A 27,216-nucleotide genomic window follows, 5' to 3' on the forward strand; every position below is an offset into this window, starting at 1 on the left:
AGGAGAGAGAACTTGTGAGGCTAAGCCGAGACCTGCAATTACTTGATTAGCATCTTTACCAAAAAATTACTGAGGTTTTTCTCTGATTATACAAAGGGAACAGCACAGTGATATGTACAGTACGACATTGTTTGTGTCAGAAAGATGAAAATGGGCCCAAACAAATGCCTCATGTGGCTACATTTTAATGTAAACGCGTAGAAAAGGGCAGTGAGGATGCTCACGGGATGGGAAGGGGTTCCCTCTGGTTTGATGCTAGACCGCGGTGGTGGTCCCAGGCGACTTATCTTTCCATACTCTTGTGAGTTTTTGAAAGAAAACACCCTCCTGCCTCACTTGTGTAATTTTGAAAAATACTACATGTTCTTTTTTAAATTGGAAAATATAGTCGAGTCCTAATCCTTTCTACTAGAGATAGCCACTGTTAGCTTTGAGGTTCCCTTCTGCCAACACTTTTTAAAAAAATAAAATCTGTACCAGTGTGTGAATATGTTAAATATGGCTGCTTTTCTTTTTAACCCCAAAAATGGTTGTATAAAATAGAGGGGTTTGTGTCTTGCTTTTTCTTCTCTTAAGCTTTCCCTGTGTCATTAAACATTCTCCAGAAAACACGGTATTTAACGCTCGCCTGGTGTTCCCTGACTGCGGCCAAGCCTCCCCCTGTCAGAGACACTCGGTTCTTTATGCCTGAGGGTCAGCGGTTGGAACAGCCCGGGGTTGTTGCTGCGGGGTTGGCAAAGGGGCCCTAGCTGACTAACCTCTGCCACGTTAACACGTGGTTTTTGGATCCGTAGCACCCCGAGCAGAAGGCAGACCGGTATTTTGTGTTATACAAACCGCCCCCTAAAGACAACATTCCCGCCCTAGTGGAGGAATACCTGGAACGCGCCACCTTCGTAGCCACTGACCTGGACTGGCTCCTGGCCCTGCCGCACGATAAATTCTGGTGCCAGGTAACGTCCTCCCACCATTCCCGCTAAGACCAGGCACATGCCATGCTGTTGGTTGGGTGCTGTTGTTTTTTTCCCCAGGAGATGCTTTTTCCTTCCTCTGCTTCTTACACTGGATCCCTAAGAGCAAACTGTGGTTGGAATTACTGTGTTCCATATCACCATCTTAATGATGTTTACACAAACGCCTTCCACCATGGCATTTTTAGAAACTCGTGTTTCGCCCTTGGCTCATTTATGCCTCTTCAGTCCCGTGGGGTTGGCTGGCGTGTTTGCCCCAGGCCAGGGCTGATGGGCCATGAGCCCCGAAAGGTCCACAGGCCCTCGGACCCCAGTGATGCAGTGACTGGCTGTTCCCCTGTCGCCTGGCTTAGGTCATCTTCGACGAGACCCTGCAGAAGTGCCTGGACTCCTACCTGCGCTATGTGCCCCGGAAGTTCGATGAGTGGGTGGCCCCGGCCCCCGAAGTCGTTGACATGCAGAGGCGCCTCCACCGCAGCGTTTTTCTCACCTTCCTCCGTATGTCCACGCACAAGGAATCCAAAGTAAGCCCCGGGTCCTGTGACAGGTCGCCCCCACCACCTGACACCCCCGTGCTGGGCCCGCACCCCTGGGAATGCAGGCTCTGGAAGTGTCGAGTTTCCTCTTTGTCTCCCCTCCGCTTTCATTCCTGCCATTGGGGAAGCAATCTGTGCCACCTCCCTCACCCTCTGAGCTGCCAGGTCGCCTGCATTACACCCAGTGTTTCCATCAGTGGGAGCCGAGGGCCCTGTGCCAGGGGGCGCGTGACTGCCTTTCCTTGCGCGTCAGAGGGCGAAGCACCGACTCTGATTTTTTCTAGAGGACCTCGGATGTGCTTTCTAAAAGCCTTTACTCCCCCACCCCGGTTTTATTTCTGTTAATTTTATTTATTTATTTGGCCAAATCATGTGGCATGTGCAATCAGGTGCTTCCCCGACCAGGGATCGAAACTTTGCTCCCTGCCGTGGAAGTGTGGAGTCTTAACCACTGACTGGACTGTCAGGGAAGTCCTTCCCCCCAATTTTAAAAATACTAACGCTGCCAAAAATATTTTGCAGATAATGAAAGTCGCCCACAAAATTCCCTTCCCTCAAAATAACCACTGTTAAGGTGCCTGTTCCTTCAGGGAGCTTTTTTCCTTTCAATGTGTTTGTGTTTCTGTGTGTGGTGCCCACATATTTACTTTAAAAATAGTATCTTTTCTGTTTTTTTAGCTTGTTAACATGGAAACTGTTAAATATACACAAAAGTATCATGACTCCCACGTACCCATTACCTGGCTTCAACAGTTAGCATCTTGCCGATCTTGTTTTCTCTCTCCCACTGAGTTTTCTGTTTTTCTTGAAGCATTTTATTTTATTTTTGTCCTTTTCAAGCTGTGCCCTGTGGCATGCAGGATCTTAGTTCCCTGACCAGGGATGGACCCTGAGCCCCCTTCCATTGGGAGCGCAGAGTTTCAGCCTCTGGACTACCAGGGAAGTCCAGTCTTGGAGTATTTTAAAGCAGTTGCAGACATCACGGTAGTTTACCTGTAAATAACTTTAGAATGAATCCCCAGCTGATGGTTTCACAGGGAGCTTCCGCTTCATTTTACACTAGGGTGAGTGACTGTTGCTCCAGGTCAGTCCACGTGGCTTGGGCACATCCTTGGTGTGGACAGAGCTTCTTCTACTAGCCAGGCCCCCACCGATGGCCCCAACGGTTGTTTCCTGTGAGCTTGCTATTGCCCTGCCACGCACGTGTTTGGGGAGGTCTCTCATCCTTTCTTTGCTGTTCCTTAGGATCACTTCATTTCGCCCTCTGCTTTCGGAGAAATCCTCTACAACAACTTCCTGTTCGACATCCCGAAGATCCTGGACCTCTGCGTGCTTTTTGGAAAAGGCAACTCCCCGCTGCTGCAAAAGATGATAGGTGGGTAGGATGTGGGGCCCAGGGCCTTGGGGGGCGGGGGGCGCAGGTGGTGCAGAGATGACCCCCACGTGTCCACAGGGGGATCAGAGCAGCAGCAGCAGGTGGTGCTTGGAAGTGACTTAGCGGATGTGCGTGTCAGCAGGGGAGGGGCGACAGACAAGGGCAGATCTCAGGGCCCCAGTGTCAGGCTGGGTGTCCTGGCCCAAGGAGGGGGGCGTTTGCTTCCACAACGACAGCTAACCTTTTGCCTGAGCGTCTGCCAACACCCCGCCTGTGTCATCTCAGGCGGTACTCACAGCCACCCTGTGACGTCAGCGGTGTCACCACCCCCATTTACGGTTAAGGAAACTGAGGTTGAATGTTCGGGACTTGCCTGCAGGGCCGTGACTGATGAGTGGCCAAGCTGGTGTTGACGTCACGGGGGCCTGAGGCTCACACTCTGCCTCATGGGTGACGAGGCCGCCTCAGAAATGTTGAGATTTGCATAGCTTCTGAGAATAGACAGGGGTAGGGGTCAGAGGGGACTCCCTGGGGTCGTGGAGGGAACAGACATCAGCAGTTGGAGCCCATCGGAAGGCGGGGGTGCTCGCAGGCTCACACAGAAGCTTTGTTGGGAAGCTCCAGAGGGGACGGTGCCCCTGTGGGTTTGCCTTGGAAGAGGAGCCTGTGGCAACTGGCCCAACTGGTCACCCTGGACACTCTGTCAGCCCTTCTCACCCTGAGACTGTAGGATACGGTCTTCCTAATGCCCAGTTACAGAGCTCAATCACCCCTTGAAATGGTTTCCTTCCTTCCTTTCCCCTCCAACCCCAATGATAAAGGTAATTTAGGTTAATTTAGAAAATTTTGGAAGAGTATAAAATATAAAGAAGCAGGAAAGCAATTACCAAATTCCTGCCCTTACCGCCCCCCTCCCCCCGGAAGAGACGATCATTTGGTGATTATTCCCTTCTAGTCTTTTCTCTGCATATTTTTGAAAAATGTATTTAGGGGCTAATGCATATGAAATTTCACATCTAGCTCTTTCACTGGCACAAACTCTGGTTTCTCATTCAGGTCTAATCATTGGCCTGATCATCAGTTAATTTCTTGTATTTTCCCTGGGAAAAGACCCTTAATAATTATACTCTAGAACGAGAGGATGGGGTGAGTGCACAGAAGCAGCATGGTTAGTTAGAGAAACAATGATCAGGCCCGTCTGGCTGGAGCAGAGCATTCTGGGAGGGAGCGTGGGGTCAGGGGAAGAAGCTGGGGTCAGATCGGGGAGTGGGGAGGGCTCCGAGCCAGGGACCTGGGGAAGGGTACGTTGCTTGGTGGACAACCGGAAGGCCCTGGGGTCCAGCTGCCCAGTCCACAGCTGTAGATGGGCTGTGTCCCTTTGACTCGGGCAGTCAGCCGCTCTAAGCCTGAGTTTTCTCATTTGAAGAAAGGGAAGACTGATGAGGCATCCAGCCTGTAGGATGGTTGTGGGGAGTGAATATGAGGTGGGGCCCAGCACAGAGCCTGGCACGTTACAGGCACTTGGTACGTGTAAGCTCGTATCGTGACAGGGCCGCGGGAGCCTCTGGGAGCATGGAGCAGGGTGGGGAGCTGTCCGCTGACACGGTCCATCTGGCAGCACGCAGGTGGGGAGGGTGGTGATAGGAGGCCGTGGAGGGGCCCAGGGCTTCAGCGTGGGCTGGAACGGGAGAGCCTGGGCAGAGAGGGATACCCGAGAGGAGAGTCGATGGGGCTTCGTGAGGTCAGCTGGAGGGAGGAGTCTTAACCCCCCTGGAGAGTGAGTAGAGGCAAGGTCAGCGTTGGGTCTGGGGGCTGTCACCCGCTCAGAGGATCCAGGAGAAGAGGCCTTCTGGCCGCAGATGGGCGAGGCTGGAGCGAGAGAGGTCCGCCTGCTGCCGGGGCTCCGCATTTCTAGGGTCACTTGGCTCCTCTGAGAATCAGACGGAAGCTTGTCTCCAGGAAGACATACCCCCTCATAGATTTTGAGCTGTTTAAGAATGTTCTCATCCTCAGATTAAGAATCTGAAATCCGTTTACGAAGGGAAGCCCTGTCTTTGGCTCACGGAGGCTGGTTCACAGACAAGATGGCGGGATCGGGCCTCAGGCGCCCCTTCTTCCTGTGTGTGTGTCTGTCTGCCTGTCGGTCTGCAGGCCCCTTCTCCACACCCTCCAACATACACGTTAGCTCTCTTCCCAACCCTTGAGCAGAAGACAGGAGACACAGCATGGGGCAGCCTCTGCTTTCTCTGCCACAGAAGCTCTTGAGCAAAGCAGATCAGCTGGAAGAAGAGGCTTGACAAAGGAGGCGGGGTGGGGGTGGGGGTGGAGCACAGGAACTGACCGCCTGTCCTTCGGGCCGAAGCCCAGGCCTTGCCCTGTCCCTACCTCCCACTTTTTTTTTCCAACCTCAAGGCTGGTGTTGTGAATCAGCGAGTGTAATTGTGAAAGCCAGGCCTTTCAGTTAGGCTGTGAGACCTTGACCCTGCGGAGGACAGCCCTGGTCTCTTTGGCCATACCTCGCATGCACCCTGGGTTTCTGAACTGCTTCAGTCTAAGGACGGGTGCCATCACTTTGACTTTTTAGTTATTTCTTTAGGAGATCAAAAGTCAGATCTTCCCTGTCATTGGGATCAGATAAAGGAGAAGAAAGAGGCTCCGAAGAGCCTGAGGGTAGACTGAAATGTGATCTATTTTGACGCTCATAGAGCATTCCTATTACTCAGGGCTGAGCATGAGGAGGCTCCTGAGAGAGTGCCTTCCCCTGTGCCTGGCACTCCGGGTGTGGTGGGGACCGCCGTGTGGCCCGGGGATTGTGGGAGGAGGCCTGCTCCCAACAACTGGGTCGGGAGACTCTGAATGCAGAGGGTGACACCTGCCTTCTGGTGAACTCGGCATTGGGAGGTCACTGCAGGCAGAGGGAAGGGGCAGTTTCCTTCTGTGAGGCTGAGGATGGTGTGAGGGAAGAATGCAATTCGAGGGATGGGAGAGGGTGGCAGGAGATGCCAGCAGAAGCCAGATCATGCAGGCCCTTTGTGCCACAGTCAGGAGTTCAAACGACCTTGAGGATGTCGCTAGGACGGTTCAATGAAGAAGAGCAGAGGCTGCGGGGAGACAGCTCGGTCACTCACTCCCCGCCCGTCAGGAGCAGGAGGTGGGAGCAGATGGTCAGGGAGAACTTCCTTCACAGGCTGAGGGGTCAGCACCCATCTGGAGTGGGAGATGCCAAGCAAGCTCCTGCCGGTAACACTTTCTGGAATCCCAGGACCAAGTGGCCTCCAGGAAAGCGTTTAGAGAAAGTCCAGCCACCTAGTGGCTCGCTTACTCACCCAGCCCCATCTGGCCTCTGAGCTCATTCATTTTCAAGCCCTCCGGGATGGAGTGAGGGCTGCAGGGTTATGTTGAAGGCAGCCAAGGACAGCCCTGCCCAAGGACGGAGGACACCTAGGACTCAGAGCGTCCTGACAGCCAGCCAGCCTTCGGTGCCAAGACTGCAGTGGGATGAGGAAGCCAGGCCCCTTTCTGAGGCGGTGCCATTTTGCACGTTCCTGCCCCTCGCAAGCTGTGATCCTCTGCCCGCTCCGTTGGGCGGCCCGAACACTCGGTTTCTGTCCCAGTGGCTGTGCTCTCTGACCACCACACTCACAGCAGCAGTATCTGGGGCACAGTGAACACGCGGGGCTTCCCTGGTGGCTCGGTGGTGAAGAATCCACCTGCAACGCAGGAGACGGGGGTTCTGTCCCTGGGTCAGGAAGATCCCCTGGAGGAGGGCGTGGCAACCCACTCCAGTATTCTTGCCTGGGAAGTCCCATGGACAGAGGAGCCTGGTGGGCTACAGTCCATGGGATTGCAAACAGCCGGGCATGACTGAGCGACTCAACAGCAACGCACACCCGGGGAGGGCCTTCATGTTCTGGGAGTAACTGCACGTGTGTGCTAAACCTCCCCCCAGGTCCTTGGCCAGCCTCTCACCTTGGAGGATGGCTGTGTATGGCCAGCGGGTTCAAAAGCAGCGGGTGAGAGAATTTCTAGAGAATTTCTCCAGAATCGGCCTGGCAGGACTCCTGGACTGTAGCACCCAGGTTTCTTGGGCAAAGAGATCACGTCTCCTAATTTTCCTGGATGACTCACTCCCGTTTACAAAGCCAACACTGTCATACAAGGCACGGTGCCCAAGTACAATCACTCCCCGGGGACGGCAGGGTGAGCTGGTTTGACCAGGGCAGGTGGGTCTTTTACGTAATTCGCTGGGGCAGAGGTGCTGAAAAGGTTAAATTGTACTGAGGCGAGGCCCCTCCCTCACCCTGGGGAAGTTTCTAGGCTGGGCCAGAGCTCTGTGCCAGCAGGGCCCGGGGCCAGGACTGCAGTGGTGCAGGCAAGCTCAGGAGAGGGGCGAAAGGTCACAGAACATGCTGGCAGCCATGTGGAACTTGTCTTCCATCCTGTCCACCCCCACCGTCTTTCCCCAATTCCTACCTTTCTCTTCTCTTTTCAGGAAACATCTTTATCCAGCAGCCAAGTTACTATAATGATCTGGACGAAACCATGCCCACCATCCTTCAGGTGCCACCTCTTCTGCCTGCCCTGGGGAGGGTGGGGGGGATGGGGGCGGGGCAGACCCCTTCTCCTACCTGGTGATGTTGCTCCACTTTCCTGCAAGAGTCTGGGGGAAATCCCCCCACCCCAGACCATCTCTGTGTTCTGCCCCTCACTTCACTCCTTCGAATTTGTCCTTTCTCGAACAGGGCTGCACTCTGAGGGCCATGCAGCGCTCACACAGAAGGGGCTTGCGGTGCATTCTGTGCTGTCTGTCAACAGCCATCTGCCCCTGGGAATTACCCCTGTACGACTCTCAAGTCCGAGCTCTAAAGCCCCATAAAATCATTTTTATGCAATAATGCTTATTGTAGAAACTTTGGGAAATTACAATAAATAAATAAATAGAAGAAGATGAACCTTCCTCCGTAATCCCACCACCAGGAGATAAGCACTGTTCACAGTACTCTCTAGAATTTTACTGCCAGTGTACTTAAGTGTGGTGCTCAGTTGCTAAGTCATGTCCGGCTCTTTGCAACACCATGGATTGTAGCCCACCAGGCTCAGACTCTGTCCACGGGATTTCCTAGGCAAGAATACTGGAGTGGCTGCCATTTGCTTCTCCAACTTAAATGTGGTGCAATCCACAATGGGCTCTGTTTTCCCCCTCACTATTGATTTGTCTTTTATTGCAGTACAGTTCCCATAAATCGCCTTGCCCAGGGCATCCAAAAATACATGTTGCTGACTATCTCCTAAATATCCATCCCCATACACCTGTCCAGCCGATCCCAGTCACATCCACAGGGTTTACATACTTTTCATCATCATCGTCCTCACCACAGTCCTGTAGGAAGGATGACCGCATGATTCCCTTTTGACACAGGTTCCATTCTGAGAAGGTCACTGAGAAGGTCACTGTCTCACCTGGTGTCCCAGGGACACTGGCATATATCCTGAAGATTCCAAGGCAGTGTTGGGGTCACCAGTCGCTCGCTGCAGGACGGGGTCCCCGCTGCCAGTTCGGTAGGATGTCAGAGAGTCACCTCCTGTGTTCACAGGTCTTCAGCAATATCCTCCAGCACTGTGGTCTGCATGGGGACGGGGCCAGTGCCACACCCCAGAGGCTCGAGGAGAGGGGCCGGCTCACCCCCAGCGACATGCCTCTCCCGGTGAGCCTGCCCTTCAGCCCGGCTGCTTTCTGGCCAAGAGAAGGCCTGGAGCTTCCCCCGCTGCTCACAGCCCTCACCCCACCCTGCAGGCAGCTCGCCCATCATGCAGGCTTTAGGACACTGGCTTTCTCACTTCGTTTATGGAGTCTCAGAGGGAACAGCATGGAGGTTTAGCCTTCGCTTAGTTCAGCTGGACGGGTTCCTGGGTGCGTTACTCACGGGGCCATTCATCCATGGCACCAGCATGCCCCGAGGGGCCCCCAGCACATGCTGGGCCCCCAGGCTGGGCCGTGAGGCCCAGTAGTTACAGAAGCAGACACCTGTGTTTGCACCGGAGTTAGGGCAGGGGCGAGGCTGCAGCGGGCGGCCCTCCCGCAGCTCGCGCTGTCGTGGGAAAGCGGGCCTTAAACAAGCGTTCCCGAAAAGGGTGCAGCCAGTGCCGTGGGAGCCGTGAGCCGCAGAGAGGTTCCCTTATCTGTAAAGTGGAGGTCTGACCGGCGGCCCAGCCTCTTGTTTGAGTTGTTAGGAGAATCAGGGAGCGCTGAGGAAGCCCTGCCTGTTCTCAGCACGCTCTCCAGACCCCACAGAGAGTGGGCGCTGGCTGTCCTGGCCTCCCTGGGGTGTGTGTTCTCTGCGGGACCTCAGGCGCTGTCTTCACATTCAGGGATGGGTTCTCCTTCGGCTTCAAAGAGAGACGCGTATTAACGCGGAGGAAGAGGTCACCCTAGACCTCCCTGGGCGTGCGTCCGCTGCAGCTGGGGCAGGCGGGCCCAGGGGAACCCTGGGCTCTGTCTGCTTTGCCTCAGACCCTCTGCAGAGCTGTCCCTGGGGGAGAATAATGCGGTGTTTTGCTTCTGCCTGACAGGAGTTAAAGGACGTCGTCCTCTACCTTTGTGACACCTGCACCACCCTCTGGGCCTTTCTGGACATCTTCCCTCTGGCTTGTCCGACCTTCCAGAAACACGACTTCTGTTACAGGTACAGTGGTTGCAGCCAAGGTCCGGGTTCACACCCGCATTCAGCCGATATTTACTCAGAACATGCCGGGCCCCCTCTTCCAGCGCCCGCCTGCATGGAGGCTGCATTTGAGAAGGACTTTTACTGGGGGGCTAAGAGCAGGGGAGGGGAGGGAGAAAAACGCCAGCCAAGGGCGGGGCAGTTTCCATTCAGACCCGGTCTGCTGCAGACTCCCCAGGCGGGCACTGCGAGTGCCGGAGGCCGAGGAGGCTCAGGCTGAGGACTCCGGCCTCCAGGCGGGGAGGCGCGCACGCGAGCAGATGTGCGTCTGCGTGGGGCCAGCTGGTGGGGCCGTATCAGGAATGCAGACGAGGGAGCATGGTTCTGTCTGGAGGAATAAGAGATGGTTTCGGGGTGACCCTTAGATGAAACCTGAAGAATGAACAGCAACCTGCCTGGCACAGAAAGTCTGCCGTGGCCGGAAGGGCATTCCAACTGCAGAGTGAAGCCTGCGGTGGCCCAGATCCTGGAGAAGCCGCGGAGTGCAGTGTGACATGGGGTGGGAGTCGGGGAGTGGGCTTGGGGAGCAGGCGACCGCAAGATGCGGCCCCAGGGAAGTCAGACCTGGTGTGCGACGTGTGCTGGTGGGGAATGGGGCCTTTAGGTGGAGGCAGGAGGCTTCTATCCAAAGAAGTCATAGAAAGATCCTGCTGTGATGGAGAAAGACCAAGAGGGGCATACAGGGGAGGGAGAAAGACCCTCTTTGCCCACTTAGCCCTGTGGGCATCCGTTCCTTGGGCAATGAGAAAGGGGTGCCGGGACGGTGGCTGGTAACTGGCTCGTTGCCTGGCGACAGTGGGGGGTGGGGGCTGTCCTGTTCTCAGTGGCCTCCAGCTGTTCTTGCCAGGCATCTCCCCCCACCATTCTGGGAGCTACCCAACTCCATCCCCCCAGCCCTCTGTCCACTGGGTCATCTGCCCAGCTATCCCACAAAACATTTATCTAGCGCAGACATGTGTCAGAGATGGCAGCTGGCACCCTGAGCCCACTGGGTCCCCTCAGCTCTTAAAAATCAGACATGAGGATTGCTCAGCCTCCCGGAGAATGTTAGAAAAAAGCACCGATCCACACTGTCCCCAGAAGAAAAGGGTGGGGATGGGACTTTTAAAAATGTTGTCACAATTTTTTAAAGGTATTTACCTCATGGTAAATGTGACAAACTGGAAACCTGGGAACTCCCCAGAGGTAGGAAATGAAAATCACTCTGAACAATCAGGCTGTTCTTAGGCTTATTTTCATTCACCATGAGCACTTTCCCATTTTGCGAAATGGGGCACAGATGGCCTTGGAAAGGGTCTCTGGAGATGGGAGGGACCTTGCCGGAAGAGCTGAGTTTCCTAAGAGGTACCTGGAAGGCATCACAATGGACATGAGTTTGAGTAAACTCCAGGAGACGGTGAAGGACAGGCGAGCTTGGCGTGCTGCCGTCCATGGGGTCACAAACAGTCAGGCTCGACTTAGCGATCGGACAACAACCGCCCCTGGAGGCAGGGGCACAGCTCCACCCACTTCAGGGTGAGGAGGAAGAAAGGAAAACATTTTTGACTGCCAGTGACCCTGGCTTTGGCAAGGGACAGCTGCCTCCGACCCACAAATAGCCTGAGGCCGGCTCAGCCTGTTCCAACTGTGCTGGAGGCCAGGAAGGCGTGCTGAGCAGAGGCCTCGGTCCGGAGGGCTCCAGGCAAGGGGTTACCTCACCAAACACCCTCCAGCTAATCTCTCTGAGTAGCCTTCTCCGCCTTCCTCTCCTTCTGCACTGTAATTTTCTGAGCAAATAATATATTCACAGGGTATATAAAACACATATTGAAAAGTCTCCCTCTCCCCCTTCTCCACTTCTGTTTCTCACACACAACCATTGGGTTAGTTTTTTTGTGGAATTTTCCAAAGATATGCATGTAAATATGCACATATAAGCAAATAAACACATTATCTACCTCCACCCTCTTTTTAATATTTCATATACTGGCATATTGGGCGTCCCAGGTGACTGAGTGGTAAAGTGTCCACCTGCCAATGCAGGAGACTTAGGAGATTCGGGCTGAATCCTTGGGTCAGGAAGATACCCTGAAGGAGGAAACGGCAATCCACTCCAGCATCTTGCCTGAAAAATCCCACAGACAGAGGAGCCTGGCAGGCTATAGTTCCTGCGGTTGCAAAGAGTCGAACATGACAGCATGCACATGTACCGGCATATTATGAGTGCTATATGTACTGTAGGCATTTTACTTTTAAATTTAATGCATATCTGTGCATGAACCACCTTCAGTCTTTGGTATCTCTGTGTAGAACTCCATTGTAGGGGACCCCAGACCCCAGAGATGGCATTTTAGGTTTTTTCCAACTGTTTGCTATTACCAAAAAAAAAAAAAACAACAAACATTGCCATGAAGGCTAACTTTGCACCTAGGTCATTGTGTACTTTTACAACTATATCTGAGGAATAAATTCCTAGAAGTAGAATTGCAGGAACAGATGGTACATGCAGTTGAAATTTTCACGGATTTCGCCAAATCACCCTCCATAGGGGCTGTTTCAATTTACCCTTTCACCAACAGTGTATCATGGCAACGCCTGACTCTCTTTGAGCCAAACTGTCTTCTGGGTGCCACGCTGTGGGCCTCAGAAGCCGTGCCCCTTTTGGCCTGCCTCCCCACGTCTACGGACAGCCCCACACCAGGAAAAAGTTGCCAGGAGCCAGCAATCGACAGACAAATGTTCACAGGGTACATTGCATCTGCTGCTGCAGATTCAGCTCTGTCCTAGGCACGTCAGCTGCTTTTCTGGCTTTGGGAACTTAAGATGTTCAGAGATGGAATTACGCCCCGGGAGAGAGGTAGCTGCATTTTAAGGTGTAAGATCAGCATCTTCTGAGTGCGGTGTGTCGGTTCCAGAGAGGAATGGTCACAGGGGTGAGCTGATGGTCAGGAAGCATGTGGCTCGGATGGAGAGCTGGGTTTTGTGTGTTTTTTTAATTGGAGTATAGTTGATTTACAGTATTTGGTTAGTTTCAAGTGTATAGCAAAGTGAATCAGATATGTATATATACATACATACATACATACATACATACATATATATATGTATATATATATATAGGCTTCCCTGGTGGCTCAGTGGGGAAGAATCTGCCTGCCAATGCAGGAGATGCAAGTGGTTGGGAAGATCCCTTGGAGAAGGAAATGGCAACCCACTGCAGTATTCTTGCCTGGAAAATCCCATGGACAGAGGAGCCTGGCAGGCAATGGGCCATGGGGTCGCAAAGAGTCGGACAACTTCGCAACTGAACAACAACCAAATATATGTGTGTCCATTCTTTTTCAGATTCTTTTTTTTTTTTTTTAATAATTTTTATTTTTTTGGCATGTGGGATCTTAGTTCCCTGACCAGGGATTGAACCTGTGCCCTCTGCGTTGGGAGCACCGAGCTTTAACCACCTGACTACCAGGGAAGTCCCCAGCTTCTTTTCCCACATAGGTTGTTGCAGAGTATTGGGTAGAGCTCCCTGTGCTGCACAGTATAGGTCATTATTAGTTATCTCTTTCACCTGTGACAGGAGGTCTAGGTTCATCTCAGTCTCCTAATTTAGGGGGTGGAGAGTTTAAGTCTGAGTTGAGGACAGGTGGCTGTGAGGTTACCGAGGTGAGAAGCCAGCTTGGCTGGGCTGTACCAGGTACAGAGGTACCAGACAGAGGAGTTTCACTCTGATATCACAGGAGGTAGGGAGCTGCTGGCAGCTTCTGAGCAAGAAGAAGGTCACCTTGTATCTATTCCTCAAAGCTTGGTGCGTCCTGGGTGGCCCACTCGTTGCTCTGTGAGAACGAGCGCCTCTTGGATTCCCATCTGAGCAGGGGGCGAGCTCCAGGTCACTGCCCACCAGGCTCTTCCTAGGACCAGCCACAGTGGAGCAATCCAGGGTGAGGGAGACACTTGTCTTGGGGACAATCTGGCAGGAAGAAATGGGCCCTCCCACTCCCTTGAGCGTGCTTTGATTTTTCTAAGGAAGTGTGAGATTTCTGAACTAATCCGGCCTTTTACCCCGTATGTGTCACTGCAGGCTAGCTTCCTTTTACGAAATAGCCATTCCCGAACTGGAGTCTGCAATTAAGAAGAGGAGGCTTGAAGACAGCAAGTGAGGCAGGGACAAAACTGAGGGGTGTTGTGGGAGAGCCCCAGCTCACCTGTGTGGGCGTCAGCACCCCTTCTCTACACCAAGGGCCAAGGGCCGGGGACGAGAGGCCCCGCACATTTGGCTGGCGCTTCCCTCCCTACCTAGCAGCCTCCTGGCGGCAAGGAAGCTCTTCCCCCTCAGCTGCTGCTCCAGGCTCATTAACCCGCTGGTTCCTGAGCCACCGTTTGAGCTGACAGGCGGCCCTGGAACCAGCCAGCCTCTCCGAGCCTGTGGCCCTTTGCCAGCTGCTGTCAGCAGCGAACTGTGAGGCTTTCTCAGCCCCGGGGGGTGGAGGGCTGGGTAGGGGGCACCTGCAAAGGCTGTGAAGAAACTCCCCTGGTGCCTTTCTGCCTCTCAGATCTACTTTTTTTCTCTCTGGCCTCCAAGGCTGCTAGGTGACCTGTGGCAGAGGCTCTCCCATTCCAGGAAGAAGCTACTGGAGATTCTCCACATCCTCCTGAATCAGACCTGCCTCCTCCCAGTCCTGGAAAGCAGGTGGGCGCTCGGGATCCCCTGCCCGCCCAGGCGGAAGAGCGCCTTACCCAAGCCCGGCTGGGGCACTGCCCTCACTGCACGGGGCTCCCTCCCCTGCCCCGGGGTTGCAGAGCAAAGATGGGAAACCAGGAAGAATGAGGGAGGCCACAGAGGGGTGGGGCGGGCCGGGAAGGAGCCGAGCCTGTCTGCAGGGAGTGAGCGCATCCTCTTCTCTGTGTCCTGTTCCAGCTGTGATAACGTCCAGGGCTTCATCGAAGACTTCCTTCAGATCTTCAGCTCCTTGCTGCAGGAGAAGAGGTGAGCTGGGAGCAGCAGCGGGAGTGGGCCCAGCCCTCCCACCAGCCCCAGGAGAGACCTTCCAAAACAGAGCCCCTGCCCTGGCCTCACCACGATCTAAGCTTTTGGCCTTTGTGGTTGGGCGGCAGACACGGGGAGTGGCAAACCAGCCTGGTGTTCCCCCCCCACCCTCAAAGTCCGGCCCCCGCCCCACCACCCCTCTTAACTCCCGCCCCCCGCCCCACCACCCTCTGACTCCCGCCCCGCTCCAGGTTCCTGCGGGACTACGATGCGCTCTTCCCCGTGGCCGATGACGTCAGCCTTCTGCAGCAGGCGTCATCTGCCCTGTATCCTTCCACTGCGGCCTCCGGGGTGGGCCTGGCCCTGGGTCCTGGGTCCTGACCGGGTTGGACCTGGAGGAGTGGAGGGGCCGTTTAGCCCCAGAACATGTGGGAGCCAGCTTTTCCTGACACCCTGTTTTGGGAGGAGACAACTGCTCTGATCCTCGGGGTACACATAGCCCTGCTTTCCCTGGTCTTTGCTGAGCATCTGGGCCTGTGTGACCAAGAGGGACTCAACCCTGCCCTCGGGGACCTCATGCAGGATGGGAGACGGATAAGCACACAGGCAGGGATAGCGTCACTCGGAGGCAGGGGAGGCGAGGGGAGAAGGGGGTGTCACACGGAAGTGAAACCCAAGTTGAGAGTAGCACAAGGAATAGGAGACGGCCACGCCCTGAACTAAGTGTTCCCCGGGGCTCAGCAGGCCTGCCTGTTGAGCCCGCGGACGTTGCCTGCAGCCTGCAGGGCGCTGGGGGCGGGGTCTGGTGGGGGCCGGGTTTGGCCATGGCAGATGAGCCCTGGGGTGGCCCTCGCTGAGGAGTTTGGGGTCACCCCTGCAGGTGCTGGGAGACCTGGAAGGATGGGAAGCGGAGGTTGACCTTGTCAGCCTCAGACTTTGGGTGCTGGGCGCTTGGGTTAGAAGCAGCTGTGAGGGAGGGACTTGCCTGGTGGCCCAGTGGTTAAGACTCCATGGTCCCAATGCAGGGGGCCCAGGTTCAATCGCTGGTCAGGGAGCTAGATCCCACACACCGTAACTAAGGATCAAAGATCCCGAGTGCTGCAACTAAGACCTGGCACAGCCTAACTAATTAGTTAATTTTTTTTTTTTGAAGAAAGTAGAGTGAGAGTCTAGAGCAACCACCCAGCATCTGGCTTGGCAGCACCGGGGTTTTGGAGAGGGACAAGGGGCCGCGAGGAATGGGCCTGAGGGCCATTTGGGTGGCTGGGGTAGGTTGCTGAGTCCAGCCTCAGGGACACCCTGTGGGCCCCCAGCCTTTGCAGCAAGCCCACAGCCAGTGGGACAGGACCCCCGGTGGTAGTACCCCTGCCGGGCCCTCCTCCTGGGGGGTCCATGCAGGGCGGGAGCTGCGGGCTCGGCCAGCTGCCTTGTCCCAGGACCCTCGGCTGCCAGACCCTGGCCCTGCTCTTACCCAGAGCGGCTCTCTGCTGAGCGGCAGGTACTGGGTTTTGAGGCTCGTGCGGCCGTGGGCTGGCCCGTTTCCCCAGGCAGCCCGCAGTGCGCGCGGGGTGCAGCCCAGACGGCCCCTGGCCTCAGCCACGCAGTGAGGGGTGGAGAGAGGGCTGTGGTCCCCGAAAGAGACCCCTTAACCCGTCCTCCCAGGGACGAGACACGGACCGCCTACATCCTCCAGGCAGTCGAGAGTGCCTGGGAAGGGGTGGACCGGAGGAAAGCCACCGACGCCAGAGACCCGCCCGCGGCTGAGAACCCTAACGGGGTGGGGGAGGCGGCGGAGGCGGTCAGCGGGCCCTCCGCACTCCCCCAGGAGGAGGAGGTGTGTGATGGGACTGGCCGGGGCAGCAGGGGACCTCCCTTCTGTGTTCCCTCGAGGAAAAGGGTTTGTCTTGGGGTTGACAGCTTCTGAGCTGCCGGCCTGCTCCACACTGCTCTTAGAGGGTTCTGAGCCGAGGGCGAGCTGGGCAGCCTGTGAGATAGGCAAGGCGGCAGGGCCTCAGTTCCCCCCACAAGGTGAAGCACTGGCGCTTTTTTCCACATGAAATCTCCGCCGGCGCTCACCTCTAAACACAGGGGAAGCCACTGAGCTGGTACTGTCGCTCCAGACGTCGCCGAACCCAGCATCACCACCTCTGTGGTCCTACTGATTGGCCGCTGGCCGGGGGCTCGCCCCTGCGTGTCAGGAGGCAGCGTGGACTTGGGGATTAAGATGACACAGTCTCTGGGGTCAGGCCACTCAGGGGCGTATCCTGATTCTGCCACCCACCAGCTCTGAGCCCTTAGGCATATCCCTCACGTGAGCCCTGGTTCCTCCCCTGTAAGGAGGGGATGGCACGGTCCCCATCTCCACGTGGGTGCTCAGAGCTGCTGCGAGGACTGAGTGACCGGCCCCCGGGCCCCGCTGCCAGATGCTGCTGTCCTTCTGTTAGGCCCCAGGCCCCGTGTCCACTGTCCCAGGGCCTTGGAGAATGGTAGTCCCTCCCCACCACCTTTTCCCCATTTGACTTCTTGCCTCAGACATGGAGGAGTTTTATTACTGTTTTTTTGATTTGTGAATTTCCTTAATTGAAAAGCTGAAAAAATTAACCCATTCCGAGCCAAAGGGGCGCTTCTCCACATCAGCCAGCTCCAGCGGTTGCTATTCCCCTCCGACCTCAGTCGTCAACCTGTCAGAGAGGGAAAGGGGCTGATTCCCAGAAGCCACGGCTGCTTATGGACAGCCTCGCCCACACCAGGCTCTGTGCTCTGCACTTTTTGTGTATCATCTCTTTGAACCATTTGAAAACAACCCGATGAAGTAGGAGTAGTCTGGGGGCTTTATGAGTAGGAAACCGAGGTTCAGAGAGGTTAAGTGCCCTGCGCAAGGTCACACAGCCAGACTCAGCAGCTCAGCTGGTTAGCCGTAGCTCCCCCTTTCACAGAGGAGGAAATGGAGGCTCAGAGAGACTTAAGACATTTGGGTAAGGTCCCTCAGCCAGGAGGGGCAGGGCTGGGACTCAGACCAGGTCGCCTGACTCCGAGACCAGTGCTGTTCGGGGCCTGTCCCCGGCCCAGCTCAGGAGTCCTCTCGGTCTCTTCCGCAGTGCCTGGGGGCGGCTGCAGCCTCGGGCCCCACCGTGTGCGGTGTGGAGCTGGACTCGCTCATCTCCCAAGTGAAGGACCTGCTGCCGGACCTCGGCGAGGGCTTCATCCTGGCCTGCCTGGAGCACTACGGCTACGACGCCGAGCGGGTGATCAACAACGTCCTGGAAGGGCGGCTGGCCCCCGCCCTCGGCCAGCTGGACCGCGGCCTGCACAGGTGGGAGCGGGGTGGGAGGGGGCCCAGGCGCCCAGACTGCCCCGGGCTCCGGTCGGGGCCCTTCGCATCTCCTCTGCCTCCCCCTCCTCCTTCTCCTGTGTCCCGCACTCGACACTTCCCCGGGGTGGCGGTTCCCAACCACGGAAGCTGACGTCCTCTTTGGGGAAACCTAAACCTCAGGCCCCCAGAGGTGCTCACGTGGCCCCTGCAGCGCAGAGAGGGCACCGCCGGGCCTCCCTGCTCCGCCTCCTAGGAAGACGGGGTGCGGGGGGCCACTGAGGGGTTGCAGCCCTCTGAGCTCCGATGTTGCCGCCTGCCTGGTCACTGAGGGAGCACAGCCAAGCTTCTCACTTCCTTCATACCCACCCTTCTTTCCTTTGTTTTTTGTGGCTTTTTTGACCACAGTGCACAGCTTGTGGGATCTTAGTTCCCTGAGCAGGGGTTGCACCAGGGCCCTCGGCAGCGGGAGTGTGGAGCCCTAACCCTTGGACCATCAGGGAATTCCCCCACACCCACCCTTCCTGAGTTGGGCCCACTCCTTCCATGGAGCCCCCGGGGGCAACAGGAATGAGTGTAAACGGGTGTTTCTTCCGTGAATAACTGTTGTTTGTTGAATGAATGAGTGAATAACTTCCAGAATGAGGCTAGCTCTGCCTTTGAACCAACTCCTCAGCCTCTTTGTGCCCATTTTACAGGGGAAGGCACTGAGGCAAAAAAAAAAACAACCCAGCTCGAGTGACCTCTGACTGTCTGTCTCGCAGGGCTGTCGGGAACATAACCTGTGTGAGTGGCACGTGTGCAGGGTGGCAGGTTTTTAGCCTGTGTCCCAGGTGTGGCTATTGCTGGGGAGTGGAGGCTCTGAAGGACAGATCGTGGGAGGGGCAACATCCCCCTGAAATGGATTTCTATGTCTCCCCCCCAGACAGGTGAAGCCAGACCCGACGCCCCTGGTGACGTCCCGTCACAACATCTTCCAGAATGACGAGTTTGACGTGTTCAGCAGGGACTCGGTGGACCTGAGCCGGGTGCACAAGGGCAGGAGGTGAGTCCGGTGGGCCGCGGGGTCCCAGAGACCCCAACTCTGCAAGTGCAGAGAGGACAAGGGACACCCAGGGCCGTCATCTTGATGGAAGTGGTCATGGAGCTTCCGCCTGGGGCTCCCCCAGGCCCCAGGTCGGTATGCTTCCAGCAGCCGGGCTCCGGGCCTCTAACGGTCTGACTTCAGGCTCCAACCCCGTGCGCAGAGTTAGTGAGTCCTCCTTGACAGCAAAAGGCCTGCAGGGCCAAAGCGGCCCCTCTCCCCTTCTCCCATCTTCAGAGGAGTCCCCAGGTGGGAGAGCTGGGCAGTGCTCCTCAGCAGTGCTCCCTGACCGGCGCCTCTCCACCCGGGGACACAACGGGAGAATGAAGGCCTCTGCCCAAGTGAATATATTCCATCTGAAGGCCTTTCTACTTATTTTTGGTCTGTGTCCTTCGTACTCTGGGGGCATTGAAAAGTCTATTCATGATTTATTCATTTATTCAACAAATATTTACCTGGTGCTTCTGGGCCCTGGATTTATGAGGTGCTGGGGACGTGGTGGGGGATGGAACAGACACGGCCCCTGCCCACGTGGCATGTGCACTGATCGGCTTGGCAAACAAGCCCTGTGAACTCACAGATGAAATAGATTCTCCAAGGTGGAGGCGCGCAGACACCCAGGCCTCTAGTCGGGGCTTCAATCCAGGCAGAAAGGCTTCTCGGCGTCAATGCCATGGGGCGGACAGTGGAAGGACGAGGGAGGGTCAGTTGTGCAGAGGGGGCAGGAGCAGCTTTCCAGGCGGACCAAACAGCAGGGGCAGTGGCCCCGAGGCCATGGGGAACATGGCAAGGGTCCCCTTCACCGGTACAGTGTATGTTCTGGAAAGATCCCCTGGCTTTCGATTGGGGACCCCTTGGAGGGATTGAGAGTCAGCAGCCACACGGCGTGGTGGCAGGATCAGACGCTGACAGCCCAGTGCCAGCCCCGCAGCGTGAATGGAGCGTTTCATGGAATCTACAGAGCTGGGGGCCACTGGGCAAGTCCGGCGCGCCTTCTCTCTCATCACGTAGGTGGAGGCAGTGAGGGGCAGAGAGGGGAGAGGGCCCTGCCCGACTCTTGGGGCAGGAGCCCCAGTGCTAGAAGCACAAGCTGTTCCCTGCTCCCGGGACCATCCAGCGCTGGTAGAGTGGCTGGCTGAGGGCTCGGGGACCCGGCACAGGGCAACTCTAAAGCCATCTGGCTGGCTGGACAGGAAACTATTACAAACTGCTTAGTCACACACGTTGCGACATCCCCAGGTCCTGGGCTGGCGATGTGGTCCCGTCTCAGTGCCCGCCCTTCCAGGCCCTGCTGCAGGAGAGGGCCACATGGCGAGGACTGTCCCCCTGCTCTGAGGGGCACCTGGCCGCCCGGCTCAGAAACTGGACTTGTGCTGGGTAGCCCAGGGGTTGGGGCTTACAGAGTCAGGGGCTCTGTTCATATGCGCATTATTTATTTATCCACTCGGCAAATGTTTATCAGGTGGTTGACTGTGGCCAGATCCCGTGCTCAACACACTGGGAGGCAAGGGGAACGGGGCACCCAGGCCTCGCCCTCCCATGGCACAGAGACGTTGGGAATGACTTAGACCATCAATCAAGATGCGGCAGAGTGGGGAGGTGCTGGGAGGGGCACGGAGGGGTCACCCATCCTGATGTGGGCAGGGCGGGGAGCTTAGGGCCTGGGCCCTGTCTTCACAGAACACAAGAGAAATCAAGCAGCACAAGGCAGATCACCCTCGAGTTAAAATGTATGTGCGTCGTTAAACCAAATACTTGAGCCCTAAATGGCTCAAGAAATGAGGAACTCTGTCCCCTTGTGGGACGGGTGGGTGCAGGGTAGGGCAGTTGAGGCGCGGTTGACCTGTGGCGCAACCACATCTTCAAGGTTGCATCTTCCTTTCTCATGGCCCCTGGGTGGCCACAGCGTGACGTCCAGAAATGACCGGGCCACCAGGAAGTCAGGGCCAAGTCTTTCTGCATCTGTCTTAGAGACCAGGAGACCTTTCCCAGTGGCCCCCCAAGTCCCCTCATGTCTCACTGGGGAGCTGGGCTTCAGGGCTCCCGGAGAAGGGGGAAGGGGAAGGACCTGAGCAAAATGAGGGGCTGCTAGGAGTGGGGGTGAGGTGAGGGGCTTGTTAGGTCAGCGCCAAGCACACGTGCTACAGGTGTATCGTAGCTAGGGAAGGAGGCAGTGAGGGTAACGCTGCGTCCCCTTACTCCTTCAGACGGGACAGTCGTGCCCCAGAAGATAAGGCATTCTCTTTCAGATTAGTTCTGTTGCCAAAAATGCTTGCGCACCCTGTGTGCCTCATTGGAGACTCACAGAGCGCATTAGCCCATAAAGGCTCTGACAAGTCCTGTAGTCAAAGAGACTGGATTCCCTTTGTGAAGCTCAGCAGGTGCCAGGTCTGCTTCTGGGCATCCTCTGATTTCTTCCTTGCATCATCCCTGGAGGCAGGATCAAGTCTCAGCAAGGATAAGAGGCTGGCCTGTGATCACACCGCTCAGGAAATAGCTGAGCAGACTTGAGTCAGGAGGCCTATATTCTGGCCTGGCTATGCTGGTGGAAGCTGTGTGACCTTGGGAGGGTTGCTTGGCCTCTCTGGATCCCCTGATTCCTCACCCGGAAGAGGAGGGCTTTACTGCCTCTGCAGACCCTGTAGAAGTTCAAAGGAGAGTGTCACCCCTCCAAGGGCCAGTTTGAGGGCTAATCCTGAAGGACAGGCTGGAGGGAGGTCAGGAGAAGAAAGGTGATCAAGCCTCAGGGGAGCCCGCATGTACCTGGGCTTGAGGGAGGCAGAGGAGGCACCCTGCTCCAGACAGGCTCCCGCGGCTTGGCTGACCTTCTGGCCCTCACGTGTGTCTTCTCCTGGCTGCTTTTGCCCCTTTCTTTCTTTCCTTCTCTAGCTTCATATGAGGTCATGGGGCCAGAGCCTTCCTGGACAAGGTACCCTATCCTTACCTATGTCCTCTCCTAAGACCCAGCTGAAGCAGGAGCACTTTGCCAGGCTCCTCTGCGGTCCTGCCGGGGAGCCACATAACCAGAGGCCATGCAGCGTGAAAGAACCTCCCTCTGCCCGCACTGGGGACGGGGTGGACCAGGGGCTGTGGGATGGGGCAGAGAGAATGTGACTGCGCTCATTCATCCTTGGTCCCCTGGCCCACTGTGGGACCCGGTACCTGGCAGGACCTCAGGAAGCCTCTGTTGATTGAATGGGTGCGCTTTTACCAGGGGCTCCACCCGAATGAGCTTGGCCCCTTCACTTCCTCTCTGCCTCTCTCCTCTCCACCCCTCAGCTTGGGAGAGAGAGCGCCTGCTAAGGGCCGAGGCCACGGTCACAGGCTCCCTCTCCTGGCATGAGGTGACAGATTCCTGTGGCCCGAGATGGTTCCCTGGTCCAGACCAAACATCTCCACATCACGGAGCTTCCAAGGCTCCTCTCTAGCGCCTCCCCCCACCCCCACTCAGCCCCCTGCACCCCCATTCATTTCTACTTTCCTTGTGTTTCCAGGACGTGGAAACACACTTCTAGCACACTTCTGCTCTTTGCCACTAGACTGAGTTCCATGAGGGCAAATCCAGATCTTACTCTTCTGAATCTCTCCCCATCCCAGCTCATAGTAAGCCCTTGTTAAAACCTGTTCAAGGGGTACTTCCCTGGTAGTCCAGTGGCTAAGACTCTGTGCAGGGGGCCTAGGTTCGATCCCTGGTCAGGGAACTAGATACCATATGTTGCAACTAAGACCCAGCACAAACAAATAAAAACAAACAAAAAACTAAAAAAAAAAAGTTGAAGGAAGCAGGTCCTAACCCGCCGTGCTGGGGGCCCCAGTTCTGATCTGCCCCAGGCTCCCAGGCCAGACACAGCCGGCCAGACTCAGGCGCCTGGCTCTCCCCACACTAAAAGCTGGTTAATAGATTTTTATGGACGCTACGGGCTTTGTGCCTCTTCTTTTATTCCCCCCTACCCCTAATACATTCCAGAGGCCCGATTTCACAGCTAAGCTGGATTTTCTTGCCTGGCATCTCATATTGATTTTCCCCTGCAGGGCTAGAAACTACATTCCACAGGCCTGTGTGTCTGACAAGCCAGGTTCTTCTACAGATTTGCAAAGCCTCGAGTCCAGAGGCCCAAGTCCCCACTGCGGCTGTGCTGCAGCTCACTGTGTTCCCAAACACGTCCCTCCCCGCCCCCAGCTGGCCTCCCCTGTGACAGGACCGGAGTTAAACTTCCAGACTTTTCTTGCCGTGCCGTCTGACATGGGAGATTGAACCGCGGGCCAGACGGGGTCCCTGAGCTGAAAAGCAGGGGTGAGAGAGAGTGGCGGGGGCTCCCCTGAGCTGACTACGAAAGCCACCCACGGGCTTGCTGTTTCTTCAGTTTTTGTTCATTTGAAATGATTCGGGTGACCCCAGGCCCCCCCTCAGAATAACCCAGGGCGGGGGGTGGGGGGGCGCCCTACAAGCCCTCTGTCTGTATTTACATGCATAGATATGAACATCCCCGCAGGAGGAGGGGACAGGTCTGGTCTGCCCTCTGCTTTTTACACAGATGAGATCACGCTCTGTGTTTCTCTACACTTGCTTTTTTCCCCTGGAGGATGTCTTAGAATTCTGTCTGCATCAGCACAAATTGTCGCTCTTGAGAACTCCCATCCAGCGTCTTGTGGGCCTTGGTCCTTGGGCCATGATGGACATGAGTTGCTCTCGTTTTTCACTGTTACACACAGTGCTGAAAAGAAAATCCCCAATCAGACCTCTCTGCGCGGGGGCCAACGTTTCTCCGGGGTGGACGCCTCGAAGGGGAGTCTTCCGGCTGAAAGAGGGGGACACGTGTTACACTCTAATAGCTGCTCTTTGGCGGGGGAGAGGGAGGCCTCAGAAGTGGCTGGACCTGGTGAGCCCCACGCCTCCCGCCGGTGCTTGATCTCAGTTTGCGGCGGCCAGAGGCGGGAGAAGTGAGTGGTGGTCTGTCTGGACCCTCGCGCTGTGGCCCCCTCCCGCTGCCCTCGAAGCCTGATGGTTTTCCTTCGTGTCTCCCCGCTGTTCCCTCTCGACATCAGGAAGGAGGAGAGCGCGCGGAGCCTGCTGAACGACAAGCGGGAGGTGCTGGCGCAGCGGCAGCGCTATGAGCAGTACAGCGTGGTGGTGGAGGAGGTGGGCGGGGCGGGCAAGGGGAGGGGGGCGGGGCGGGGCGGGGCGGGGGCAAGGGGGCGGGGCGGGCAAGGGGAGGTGGGCGGGGCGGGGCGGGGCGGGGCGGGGCGGGCGGGGGGGGGGGTAGGCGTCCCCTGCTGCCAGCCCCGCAGCAGGGGGAGGTGGGCCAGCCCGGCCCCGCGGACCCACGCGTCGGCCGTCGCAGGTGCCACTGCAGCCGGGCGAGGGCGCGCCCTACCGCGGGGACGACTACGAGGATGAGTACGACGACACATACGATGGCAACCAGGTGGGCGCCAACGATGCGGACTCGGATGACGAGCTCATCAGCCGCAGGTGAGGCTGCTGACGTGGGCGGCCCTCCCCCAGCGTCTGGCTTACACAGATCTCGTGAACAAGCCAGTGACTAAGCCAGGGCCTGAACCCCAGCCTCTCACTCCTGGTCCAGTGCTCCCTCCACCCCTAGCCATACCCCTGGCCGGTTGGTCCAGCCCACCCTGAGTGAGGAGCCATCAGCTGGGTCTCATGCAGGAGTTTTCCATTTTTCTTCTTAACTGCAGACAACTTTCCCCAGTGGAATCTTAGGAAGGTTCCCCAATTCCCCCAGTAAAGGCAGAGCCGCCCTGACTAGCGAGGACTGGAGACCACCGCTGCCCCCAGGACCCAGCTCAGCCTCCCTGAAGCCCCTGCCTCAGACCTTGGTGCCCGCACAGAGTCCGGGGCGGGAGCAAAGCTGGCTTCAAAGGCGCTTTGGTTTCCAGTCCTGGCGGGCCCTCTCAGCAGGACCCGCCTCCTCCCCTGGAGGCTCCGCTCTCCAGGTTTAACCTAGTCTTTGATCTCACTTTCTCTCTCCACCCTCAGGCCCTTCACCATCCCTCAGGTGCTGAGGACCAGAGTGCCCGGCGAAGGGCAGGAGGACGAGGAGGAAGAGGAGCAGGAGGCTGCAGTCGAAGCCCCCAAGGTACCTGGTTGGCAACTGGCAGGTGGAGGGGAGGGTACAGTTCTGAGGGGTGAATCAGGGGCGCAGCCCGGCTTCCCAGAGCCTGGCCCTAAGGCATCTTCAGCATCACTGCCCAGGAAGGGGGTCCCTTTGAGCCCAGGATGTCTGCTTGAAGAGCTGCTGGCTTAGAAGCCTCCTCCAAGGCCCCTCAAGGGCCCAGGGGAAGGATCAGAAGCTGGGCCTTTGAGCTGCTGGGTTCATTAGGCCCAGGAGCCTGGGGGCCAGCCTCCATGCCCAGGTTGGCAATTCTAGACATCAGAGAGGCGTTAGAGCCCAAGGTCATCTGTGATGATGGGTTTGGACATTTTCTATTTTTTTAGCCACTAAACTTTTTCTACTTAGTGAAATCTTAACTAACGCCTTGTAGAAAACAGATGAGAGCAACGCTGCTTGGGGTGAGCAGGGCTGCAGCCTGGGAGGCCTGGATCCCGCCCCCCCCCCAACATCCTCCCCCCAGGGTGACAGGTTCAGTTGTGTCCCGGGCCAGGCCACCAGCGTCAGTGAGTGGCAGGGCCTGATGGACACTGAGGCTGGGGGCAGCAGGCACCCCTGCCCAGGGGCTCCTCAGCACAACGGAGGCCTGGACCTTCCAGAGCTTTCCCTCCTTCCAGGCAAGGGGTTAGCCCAGGTTTTTATGTCAAAATTCTGCCGTTTTCCATAGGTTACTAATTCCCCTTGTTGTGTTGTGTTTTTGACACAGCCCAGGCCCCCACAGTCTGTCTGTGGTCCTTGGGTCCCAGCCTCCCCCAGCCTTGGCGCCGGCAAGGGGAAGCGCCAGTTTCCAGGCGGCTCTCCTGGGTTCCAGGCTCCCCGTGGTCTCTAGAGGCCGCCCTCCTGGCCTCCCCCGTCGCTCCCCCTTGTCATCATCCGGCTCCAGCTGTGACCAGCCGTCGGCCACCTCTGCTGGGAATGGGAACAAGGGTCAGAGGAGGGGGCTTCCGGTGGAGACCTTGGACCAGAACAACCAGCCGAGTTCTGGGGCATCGCCCTGCCCTGCCGTGGCTGCCCCCCGGCTCCTGGCATGGGGGGTATCCCCAAGATGGGGCCAGACACAGCCCGGCTTTGGGAAAGGGGGCAGCTCGTGATCTTTTCTCCCTTCTCCTCCACAGCCCGACCACTTTGTGCAGGACCCTGCGGTGCTGCGGGAGAAAGCAGAAGCCAGACGCATGGCCTTCCTAGCCAGGAAGGGGTGAGCGTTTAAGGTGGTGTCGGTGGGGAAGCCCCAGCCCACCACCCAGGAAGCCCACACACACCCCCGAGTGCTTTACGTGTGTTAAGATAGTTCTGGCAACAGTTCGAGGAAGTAGCTAGTCTTGTCATTGTCCTTATTTTATAGACGAGGAAACTGAGGCCCAGACGTGTTAAGTAATCTGCCAAAGGTCACTCAGCCAGTGGGTGACAGACTCCATTTCTCCTCCGACCTGAAGCTGGCATGGAGGGGTCCTGGCCCAAGCTTGGTGTCCCCTCCTGGGGACCTCAGAGGAAAGCAGCAGGCCCTTCCCCTTCCCGTCAGGGCCTTCTCCTCCGGCTGATGGATTCTTCTGGGGGTGGGTTGTTCCTGCCTCAGGTACCGGCATGACAGCTCCACGGCGGTGGCCGGCAGCCCCCGGGGCCACGGGCAGAGCCGAGAGACCATGCAGGAACGCAGGAAGAAGGAAGCCAGCAAGGCCACCCGAGCCAACCACAACCGGAGGACCATGGCCGACCGCAAGAGAAGCAAAGGCATGATTCCATCATGAGAGTGTGGCGCCGGGACCAGCCGGGGGGGTACCGTCGCCCGGGGCCTCCTCGCCGGGGAGCCCCCTGCCGGGGCCCCAAGTTCAAGTCTACCCCTCAACAGCCTCAGCTTCGTAGCCCCTGAGAAGGCCGCCTCGTTCGTCATCCACCAGCCAGCCGTGAGCGCCTTCCTGCAGAACACACCGTGCCTTAGCCCGCGGCCAAAGAACCGCGAGGCCAGCAAGCAGGCAGAGGGACGGGCCGGAGCCCCAGGCCAGCCTCCCAAGCCTCGTGCAGCCGGACACCACCTCCCTTTCTCCCAGACAGCAGGAGGCTTGTATATTCACAAACAGAAAACAAAAAAGGCCCTCGAATAAAATTTTTGACCCTTTCAAGAAATGA

The 27,216-nt window shown here is 57.0% G+C and overlaps 1 protein-coding gene across 6 annotated transcripts in view; it reads left to right on the forward strand.

The window, feature by feature from the left end:
- ASCC2 (activating signal cointegrator 1 complex subunit 2) overlaps positions 1 to 27,216 on the forward strand; it is a 35,681-nt gene extending 8,465 nt beyond the window's left edge. For 2 of the 6 annotated variants that reach the window (XM_043436975.1, XM_043436983.1), the window contains 18 exons: positions 795 to 953; positions 1,325 to 1,495; positions 2,753 to 2,882; positions 7,375 to 7,442; positions 8,477 to 8,587; positions 9,453 to 9,565; positions 13,662 to 13,736; positions 14,163 to 14,270; positions 14,499 to 14,567; positions 14,819 to 14,893; positions 16,230 to 16,401; positions 17,666 to 17,880; positions 18,803 to 18,922; positions 24,008 to 24,101; positions 24,304 to 24,434; positions 24,960 to 25,059; positions 26,208 to 26,287; positions 26,666 to 27,216. In XM_043436975.1, coding sequence (XP_043292910.1) covers positions 795 to 953; positions 1,325 to 1,495; positions 2,753 to 2,882; positions 7,375 to 7,442; positions 8,477 to 8,587; positions 9,453 to 9,565; positions 13,662 to 13,736; positions 14,163 to 14,270; positions 14,499 to 14,567; positions 14,819 to 14,893; positions 16,230 to 16,401; positions 17,666 to 17,880; positions 18,803 to 18,922; positions 24,008 to 24,101; positions 24,304 to 24,434; positions 24,960 to 25,059; positions 26,208 to 26,287; positions 26,666 to 26,837 — 2,163 coding nt within the window. In that variant the 3' untranslated portion in view covers positions 26,838 to 27,216. Of the gene's footprint in view, positions 1 to 794; positions 954 to 1,324; positions 1,496 to 2,752; positions 2,883 to 7,374; positions 7,443 to 8,476; positions 8,588 to 9,452; positions 9,566 to 13,661; positions 13,737 to 14,162; positions 14,271 to 14,498; positions 14,568 to 14,818; positions 14,894 to 16,229; positions 16,402 to 17,665; positions 17,881 to 18,802; positions 18,923 to 24,007; positions 24,102 to 24,303; positions 24,435 to 24,959; positions 25,060 to 25,798; positions 26,186 to 26,207; positions 26,288 to 26,665 lie in introns of those variants that run through there. The other 4 variants (XM_043437009.1, XM_043437019.1, XM_043437001.1 and 1 more) reach the window with 3 other exon arrangements.

This window comes from Cervus canadensis, chromosome 1, assembly GCF_019320065.1.
Source record: "Cervus canadensis isolate Bull #8, Minnesota chromosome 1, ASM1932006v1, whole genome shotgun sequence".
NCBI lineage: Eukaryota > Metazoa > Chordata > Mammalia > Artiodactyla > Cervidae > Cervus > Cervus canadensis.